The sequence below is a fragment of the Orbicella faveolata genome, unplaced genomic scaffold (genome assembly GCF_042242905.1).
Source record: "Orbicella faveolata isolate gen_17 unplaced genomic scaffold, um_ofav_v1 contig_25, whole genome shotgun sequence".
Lineage (NCBI taxonomy): Eukaryota > Metazoa > Cnidaria > Anthozoa > Scleractinia > Merulinidae > Orbicella > Orbicella faveolata.
In genome coordinates, this window is record NW_028301553.1 from 17,867,748 (window position 1) to 17,877,500 (window position 9,753).

Genomic DNA, 9,753 nt, shown 5'->3' on the forward strand with positions numbered 1-9,753 from the left:
GATAGCGCTCTCAGTACGACATGCCCATAATTATGTACGGTAATTCTGACCGATTTTCCAGAAACATGCCCGCTATTTTGGTGCAAAGTCTTAACACGATTTTCATAAATGGTCATTTTACTTGTAAAATAGAGCTGACAACTTCGTCTAATTCCTCTGAAATAAACGTGACGATAGATTTTTGTTCAAACTTTGTCCACTGAATATTTGTCATATGATCACTTTAATTTTGAAATAAAAGAGGGGTGCCCATGCTCATTAAGGAGCAGTGAGGTATTGAAAATCCCTCATTTTGGCATTATTTAATGCTTATTATAAGGACGCATTCCCAGTAACTGTAAAATGTTTGTAAGCCCGGACTCATAAGAACACACATTAAACTACAGTCAATACATTGTGTCGGACACAAATAAACATTTTAAGTTTGATTCAGACAGAAAGCTAAATCCTTGATTAAAAATTTGAACCAATTTTCCTGACGTGGTTACCGACTGCAAAATAGAAAAGACCACAGTGTATCTGCTATTTTTCTTATTTATTCAATTTTCAGCAATAGAAATTAGATCAGTCTTTTCTCACGCAAAGCTTATGATTAATTGATTACAGTGACTGGAAAAAAATTGGGGTGCCCGTGCTCGTTGGTGAGCTAGAGCCATTTTTCAACTGACAGAGCTCAATATCAAGGCAAATCCGTCATGTTTTCAATCTGCGCGTGCACGAGCGCGCGCTAAACACGCCATAAATTATCCGCAGTAAGGATGCGCGATGCAAATGTGTGGAATGACCTTAAAGCGTTGCATGGATATCACACGTGTATCATTCCTGTAGTCACGCTATAAGGTAGGTAAAGTCTGCATGCGAGCCAAGTGGCCCATCAGGCCGGAGCATATCCCGGTTTCTGTAGCATGAAGCGACTAGGAGTATTTCTACTCCCCCCTGGATGGGATGCTAGTCCATCGCAGGGTTACCCCCAGCATTAAGTTCGCCGGTACCCATTTATACACCTGGGTGGAGAGAGGCACTGTGAGAGTAAAGTGTCTTGCCCAAGAACACAACACAATGTCCCCGGCCAGGGCTCGAACCCGGACCGCTCGATCCGGAGACGAGCGCAGTAACCATGAGGCCACCGCGCCTCCCTTGTTTTTCGTATTTAAGGCGGTACGATGGACGCAGTGCAATGTCCACCGACCATAGAGGCGTAGATGAAAAAGTACCGCCAAGGAGGGGGAGCACCCTCATACGAGGCCGGCTCGCCAACTTCACCGGGGAGTCGAACCCCGCCCCACCATAAAGGTTTGCGTGTCGGGATGCAGGCAGCCTAAACAAAACTCTGCTATTATGTAATGGATACAAGATAAACGATATCAAGTTATCATTTATAATTACCGCTCGCCTGTTCTCATACCGAACAACGCCTTGTGTTGTCGTGACTCTCACTAGTGCAAGTAGCTACAATAGTTTGCGATTTGTCTGTATTTTCTCCGAGCCTTGTAATTCTCGTTATTTCCCGGAGCCTATTTTCATCATGCGTCGCCGCTCTAATCGCCGCAATCGTCCAAAAACCTTCGACCCAAAGGCCATGTCATTCCAGGACTTATAAGCCTTGCCCAAGAAATCGCTACTGTTAAGTTGTTGGCCTCGGCACGCAATCTAGTAACAACTGGCAGAAAGCTCAATCCACTGTAGGAAAAAAGATGGCGGCTGTACATTTTACCACAATACCTTGCGAACCTAACAGCCTACAAGGTACAAAGAAAGCCAATTTTTTACAACATTTGTCCTTGTACGAAGGACATTTTGTATGCTAGGTTTGAAGATTCTGTAACTCTTCTGTACGTTTTTATGAACGTTGTTAAGGTTTTCGTGCGCTAAGTTAGAACTATGGGTAAATGTACCAGTCGCCATCTTTTTTTCCTACGGAGGATTGGCCCAGCGGATCTTCGAAAACGACAACAATAATCTCCCTCTACATCCCGCCGCAACAGTTGATCAGGCGAACATCCCCCTCCAGCCGCAGAATGTCGTTGACTTAGCTAACACCGAACAAACGTTCACGAGCGGCCGACTCGACCAGCTTCGTGTTCTCATAGCTAAACCCGTATGCACCGAGTCCCGTCGACCCGCTGGGGAAAATACTACTGCTCTCCTCTCTCCGGTCAGCGCCTCGAGTTAACCAGGAGCACACGATGGACTTCAACAAGATGGGGTCCTACCTTCCTGCAATCCACTAGGCACCATTCTCCTTTGAAGTGAACACTGCCACGCCTGGCTTACGTCCGTCGAGCTTACTTCCGGTAGCGAAACAGCAAAGCAATCCCACACTAGCCGCCTCTTCCACAGAAGCTTAAAAACAAGAACCTAAAACGTGAGTGCGTTGACTTTACTGATCTTCTTTCCTCCAACATGTATCCTGTCCATACTTCTTCATCATCTGATAATTTTATCCTGGCCATCAACCCTGGTGATACTTCCACGCTCTCATTTGTCCCCTCCCGACAAAAGAAGAGTCGCATCAGTGGCCTTTCTTCATGCTCATGCTCGAGGCTTGGAACCCTTACTTTCGTACCCTCCTCTCCGGCTTCCCTTATCTAGCCTCTGATTTCTTAGCTTATCACGATCAGATTTACAAGTTTAGCCGCAAATTCAAGTCTTCTGCCTGGTTAATGTATGACACAGCCTTCCGTCACATGGCTGCCTCCAACCTCTCCACATCCTGGTCTACGATCAATAAGCAGCTCTACAACGACATTCTGAAGGAAGAAACTCTTCCTTTTTGCCTCACATGCCACTCCTATGGCCATCGCACTGTTGCCTGTCCTTCACGTTCTAAAACAACCCAGCCATTTCGTCCCTCAGCAGGAGGACCCTTCGCGAACGCCTCCTCTACCTTGACCATGCCTGACCCCGTTAAATCGAGCGCAAGCACCGTTAACCCGCCTTCGCAAGCCTTTCAGCCTCAGCCAAATGCAAGATGGTCAATCTGCCGCGACTTCAACCGTCGCCTCTGCCGGAGACCTAATTGCCAGTTCCAGCACATCTGTAATAAGCCCGAATGCGGTGGAAATCACCCTGGCTTCCAGTGTCCTAAACCAGTCTGATTCGTCTTCCACACCACCTTTGCTCAATCCCCCTACTACCCCCATTGTTATCCCTAACCTCTCTACAGAGCTAAAAAATCATCCTAACCAGAAGTTTGCTTCAGATCTCCTCCATGACCTTCATTGGGGATGCCGCCTGGATTACACCGGTCCTCGTGCCCCCAGAGTCACTCCTAACCTCAAGTCGACTACACTCCATCCTCAAGCAGCCTCTGATGCACTGGCTAAAGAAGTATCTCGTGGTCACACTGCCGGTCCTTTTCAAGAGCCTCCGATTCAAAATCTTTAATGCTCCCCATTAGGGGTAGTACCAAAGAAAGATGGAACATGGTGCAGCATCATGGATCTCTCCTCTCCTCATGGCTCCTCTGTGAATGACTACATATCTAAGGACACCTACACATTACACTATGCCACCTTTGATCAAGCTCTTGCTCTTGTTGCCCGACACGGCCAAAACGCTCTGATGGCTAAACCTGATATCAAACACGCCTCTCGCCTCTGTCCAGTTCACCCGGCTGACTTGGAACTTGTTGGTATTCATTGGGAAGGCCAATACTACGTCGACCTTCGTCTACCCTTTGACTGGCGCTCCTCTCCATACCTTTTTAACCGTCTTGCCGATTCTTTCGAATGGATTCCTAAAAAAAATTACGTGATTACAGATCTCATGCACTATCTAGATGATTACTTCACTGTGGGGCCATCAAACTCCAAGACCTGTGCTGACAATGTCAATATTATAATCCACATGGCCGCACACCTGGGGATTCCTCTGGCTCCTGAGAAGCTGGAAGGACCGACCACATCACTGGACTTCCTTGGCATCTTGATTGACACCACTCGTATGGAAACTGCCTTACCAGATGATAAACTTATGAGTCACTGACTGGAAATATCGAGAATGGCTGGCCAGGTTGGAAAAATCGAAAATCCTGAAACTTTGCCTAAAGAACGCTTTTAGGGAGCCACTTTCCAAAATATTATTCTGATTTTCTTAGAATTTAAAGTATTCGAGAAATTCGCAAAAGAGGCAGGCGAGAGCGATAAGATAGAGCTCCTTCCATTGGATAGAACAACCTTGAAGAGGAGGTGGCCAGGTGTCAGCAATCCAATGACCAGAATAGTAAATACCATAACCAAGGGTCCTAGACGCATCTGTAAAGAGAGCCAAGTCTGGGGATCTTGACCAGTATGGATCAGGAATAATCGCCCGGCCATTCCAAGTAGGAAGGAATCTTTGCCACCAGGCGATATCGCGGCGAGCCTCGAGATTCATGGAAATGTGATGGTGGGGGAGCCTAGCAGTTGTACTTAGGTCAATAAGGCGACGCAGGAATATGCGCCCCGCAGGGACGACGCGACAAGCAAAGTTAAGTTTGCCGATGAGGGACAGCAACCCGCGCTTAAGGCACTTTTTACGAGACGTTCGCATTTCAGATCAGTCTGGGTCAGGGCTATCTCTATACAACAACAAAGATGGCGGCCGAGTTTGCTGTGCTGTTGGACGTTTAAGCAGACAACTACTTTGAAAAGAAATGATTTCTTTGGAGACGAAGAGGACGACTTAATTCTTTTTTGCCGCAGCATCCACATTTGCAGAGAAATTTGAATCGGATCCAGGGATTTTTTGAGCAGACGATACCTACGTATTTTTTGGATGAATTTAAAGCCCATTTCCGTATGCAGAGGGCAACTTCCTTCTCATCTGTAAGGCCACAGCGGTGTTGCAAGAAAACCGATAACAGTGGGGACGAAAAGAAACATCTGTTACAGCCATAAACGGTCTACATCTGCAGAGATTTGTCATTCGCCATCTTGCATTTCTTCTCGGAAATGTTGCCCCAGGGAGCCTCCCATCAAGTTATTGCCAAATGGTACGGAAATTTTCGGAAACTTCAGTTGAATCTGGAAAAGTAATACCTCGGAAGGTATTACTCTTTTCCCGAAAAAAATTCAGCTGAATGAACCGTACCATTTGAATTCACGCCAGAATAACCGTTTTTCCTTACAAATGGTAAGCGCTCTACCCCTGGATGTAGCTATAGTCTACAATTTCCGAACGGATTTTCCGGAAAATTACTTTTCCATTTGACTTTCATTCGAAATGTTTGGAATTTTTTTGCTAAATGGTAAGCACCCCACGTGTCAATTTTTACTGTTTATCCTTAACACCCTATAGTCCAGCGAAGTTTACAAAGTGAATACATTTCCATGAATTCAGTTTTAGAGAAAACACTTAGTTTCGACCCCCCAAAATGCATTTTCTTGCAGTTCCGGCTCAAGATAAAGTATCACAACAAAATCAGCGTTCTCGTTTCTTTCTACATCTATTCGCTCCAATTCGCAGTTCGTTTGTCTGAAATTCTGAACTCTCGCGTTGTGGAGACTTGCTGTATTGTTAAGACTTCTTTCAACCTTTTGTTGAAAATGCGTTTGGTGCAGTCATAACGAGTAACATTTCACGAGGAAGACTCCCTTCGCATTCACCACACGAACGTGGCTACAGCCACGGATACCGTTGGTCGGATTGTTTTATCGTCGCTTTCAGAACTGGAACAACACGTAATATTTGTTAACTCTAATTCCTAAAATTACTGGGCAAGATTTCCGTATAACCATTATGCATACAGCTCTTTGTTTAACTAAACAATAGCGGAAACAATAGAGCTCCTTTGAGACCTACCCGCTTTCAATAACTGTAACTATATTTGTGCAACTATAAAATTCGTCTCGCATTCTTTTAGACTGAGTTTGCACTAGCCACAAGTAAACATTGCGTACCTTTTGTTTCTTTTAATTGCGAACAAAACACAGAATATTCACTTCCCAGTCATAGCTTAAAGCAATTTGATGCATGGCAGCAATCAATATACGGGGTAGCTATTAATGTTGTTATTAGTCTGCGTTTTGCTTTTTACAATTACAAAAATGTTACAGTAAGAGTCAAGCATGCGGCAAGAAAACGAAACGTTGACGATGATCAAAACACTTTTACGTTTATCGATCTATTTACAATGACCACGAGCAATTTAAAACTCTCCTTATTCTGCGTATTAAGTCTGGATAAGCTCAGGAAGCCTCCATGTTTAAATTCAACATTAAAACCTCCACTTAACAACATGAACACGTAAATTAATTTATAGAAAGCGACCTCATTCCAATATGTCTGCCACGACATTTCTGTTGATTATAAATAAAAAGCGCATCAAAGAAATTTGCAAATTTTCGATGGAGCTCTTAAGAGGCAGCAATCCATCACGTGTATGTACAACTGCTTTGTATATATAAAAAGGTTTTTTATATACATTACAAAGTACTTCCCTCATTATCAACCTTACCGTAGCGAATAAAAAAAAGCGAACAACAACTTCAAGAAACAAACCAAAAAAACAAAGAAATCAGAACAAGAAAAGAGAGAACGACATAGAAAAAAGTGTTTTCTTTCGGTCACTGCCATACTGCAACAAGGTCTGCTTTGTATTACTACTGCTAACGATAAACTGACTGCCAACTTGAGATGAATAATAATTACTCTGTCACAAAAGTAACGAGATCACACACGGCACAGTTGAATGCAGTTCCTTTCCGGCTATTAAGCAGCCTGTGAACATAAATATCACAAAACTTAGTATGACAGAATTAAGAGATACGTTGAGAGATACCAGTTTTTAACCATAAATGATATTAAGCGATTTTTTCCCACGATTTAGTAGTTTCCCCGGTTTAAACTTCCGTTAGTCTAGGTGCGGCGCTAAGAACAGTAAGTGAAAAAGACTAGGAGTTCTCTCTTTCCAACATTTTCCAACTGGTCTTTAGCCTTCATGAGCAACTTCGCACGATGAGGATTCTGTTGCTAAGTTAGTTCCTGACGCGGCACCCGAACTAACCAAAGAGGCTAAAATTTAGCGACTATTAATTTATGGATTATTCGATTCATTGTGGTGATCGTCTACGCACTTTCCGTTTTTAATGTTAGCACTTTCTTGAAAACAGTAAACGATAAAAAAGTAACTTCAAGATAAACATCTCTGCTCGTTGATATTTAGTTAACAGAGCACACTGCAGTGTCAAGACAAGTGGAATGAGCGTTGTCCCTCCAGAGCAGCCAGCTTTAGTTTACTGGCCATGATCTCTTTGCTGGAATAGTCCGGCAGCTTCAAGTAGTTCACGCAGGTCATCACAGATGGCAAGTAGTTATCAGCACACAAGGGAGGCTCAAATGACTTACGAACTATGGTCAGTGGTGGGTTCAGACTGCGCAGGCCTAAAACAAACAAATATAACACTGTTTACTTCAAAACAATAAAAAAAATGTTTGGCGTCTATAGCATTTTAAGAGTAACTTAAAATTAACATAATACGCCCTACGGAAAATTAAGCCCCCACTTTTCCATAAGAGCTCATACGCACCGCCACACCCCAAATGCAAGATCAGCGGCTGCTAGATAGGCCATCTTACCTCCGACAGGTAGCCTTGGGCTGCCTGTGACAAACTGTAAAAACAGTCTCTGCTCTTCCTGTGTATAGCAGCTTAGAATTTCAAACAAAATCTTCACCGCGCGACTGTCAAAATTAAAACAAAGTGATCACAAATTAAACATGCATTCTAGTTAAGCTGGTGTACATTACTATGATAAGCCATGATAAACAAACTATTCTGACGAGATCAATATTTACGAGAGAAAGAAAGTGAAGAAATCGACGTAATGGCTTGAAAAAGAAATACATCCAGACGCGAGCAGGTGGATAATACTGATAAACTGAACACATAACATTGCAAGTGAAGGAACAGGAATCTCACCTATCGTGGGTGTAGCCATGGTCAGGTCTACAGCTCTCAACAAGACCTGAAATAACACACAAAGATGACCGTGACTACACAGTAAAACACCCGAGTCACAATTTGATAAACGTGTCAATGCTGTACAAGCAACTGTCAGCGTCATTAGCAAAAAATCGTCAAAACGTCGATGAAAGTTAGTAGGTAAGCAACTTTAGTCTTACGGAGTAATTTTCGAGGCGGAAAACGGGAGCCAAGGGAAATGACAACATAACAACTATCATTGACTTGGCGTCAGCTTGATAAAACCACTATCGTATTCTCGGTATTGGACTGGAACTAGCATGCAACTGAGGCTAATGTGGGGAGTCTTGTCAAATGCAAATGACATTAATGACAGTAATGATATTCCCCCGCATGAGCCTCCATTGCAAGCTAGTTCCAGTCCATTACCGACAATACGAATATGGCCAATTGTGCGGCTTGGATTTACTCCTAAAGGCTGATTTCAATATTATCGCTGCGATCACTACAATCGCTGCAAAAAAGTTCAACGCTCGTTGCGATCATATCAAAACCACTCTCCACCGATTGATCGTTGCTATAACGATCGTCAAGATGGACTTTTAAAAGTTCTATTTCAACGATAGTAGCGATGATAAGAAAACCAATCTTAAACTCACACGAGCCACTGAAAAATCGAACTAAATACAGAAGCATTCACACGCATCAGAAGTAGATAGTTAAAAAACAAAAGGAACCGTACATTTGATGTCCCACTTCTCGGCTACATTACCACAAAGGACCAGCTCCATCTGTAAACGACATTAAAAACAGTCACACAGGCTAACAAACACAAAGCAAGTGTGATTTACATCTACAACTTAATTATCAACATGTAGCTAGTAAAGCGAACGTAAACGTCGCAGCAAACATATCAAATAAGCAAAAGTTCTGATGGATTAGCAAACTTACAGAGGAAAATTTCATACAATACTAAGCAATATTTGAATCACTGAAAATCGTCTTCACTGGATATGCCGCTCCAGATTGATTGGTTGAACGAGGTAATACCTAAGAAGTTAATATATTTTTACTAGCTTTCTGGAAAACGTCCGTTAGTTTTCCTATTGTTCAAGAAATCAAGATATAACATTGAAGGGACTGAATATCTCAGAAAAAACGTCTTGATTCAAAATGTAACTCTCCTTAAGCGAATTACATGGTATTAATAAGGATAAATTACCTCAGTGTAAGAAAAGCTAGTTAGGTTTGAGAGAGGCAACACTGAGTTAAAGCCTTCACGCAGAGCGTCCATTTGACGTCTGACGCCAGTGACAAGAGTCCACTGTACAACCAGCTGAAACAAATTAAATGATATACAAAGTATAAGCAAATACCGTCGTCGTCGTTGTTTTTTGTTGTTGTTTGTTTCACATCAACCTTTCGTCTCGATATCAAGCTTATTCGAGTAAAGCCTAGTTCACACTAGGCGACATAAACATCACGACATAAGAAGGACGTTATGTCGTTACGTTTGCAGTGTGAACATCCTGACATAATGACATGATAGCACCATAACAGCATGAACATAACGATAAAAGGAAAATCCTGATCTTTTCCTTATGTCGCTAGTGTGAACCAGGCCTAACTCAGAATCTAGAATCAAAATCAGAACTTTTTATGAAAACAAAGAACATTACAATTTGGGTATTAAAAACTTTCACAGGGGTGTCAAATAAAAGAAGTCCATTCAATCAAACAAGCCAAAGCTACCTTAACGTATTCTTCCAAGTCATGAATAGTGACCGTCATGTCCTTACCACCTCGCTGAAATAAAGACAAATCAATAGCAACAACTGAGCTAAAACA

General features: G+C 42.7%; 2 protein-coding genes across 6 annotated transcripts in view; one reads left to right on the forward strand and one right to left on the reverse strand.

The window, feature by feature from the left end:
• Positions 1–3,438: 3,438 nt before the first annotated feature.
• On the forward strand, positions 3,439–3,987 carry LOC149109222 (uncharacterized). The gene has a single exon (XM_089294605.1). The coding sequence runs from the start codon at positions 3,439–3,441 to the stop codon at positions 3,985–3,987; it is 549 nt and encodes a 182-aa protein (XP_089150731.1).
• Positions 3,988–5,874: 1,887 nt separating this feature from the next.
• LOC110049587 (E3 ubiquitin-protein ligase TRIP12-like) overlaps positions 5,875–9,753 on the reverse strand; it is a 51,189-nt gene continuing 47,310 nt past the window's right edge. For all 5 annotated transcript variants that reach the window (XM_020755392.2, XM_020755391.2, XM_089293809.1 and 2 more), the window contains 6 exons: positions 9,658–9,711; positions 9,128–9,241; positions 8,648–8,696; positions 7,903–7,948; positions 7,561–7,664; positions 5,875–7,365 (listed from right to left, as the gene is read on the reverse strand). In XM_020755392.2, the coding sequence (XP_020611051.2) occupies positions 7,169–7,365; positions 7,561–7,664; positions 7,903–7,948; positions 8,648–8,696; positions 9,128–9,241; positions 9,658–9,711 (564 nt within the window). In that variant the 3' untranslated portion in view covers positions 5,875–7,168. The remainder of the gene's footprint in view (positions 7,366–7,560; positions 7,665–7,902; positions 7,949–8,647; positions 8,697–9,127; positions 9,242–9,657; positions 9,712–9,753) is intronic.

Excerpts from the sequence above, each read along its gene's own strand:
- LOC149109222 (XM_089294605.1), top strand. The coding sequence starts at position 3,439 with ATGGATCTCTCCTCTCCTCATGGCTCCTCTGTGAATGACTACATATCT.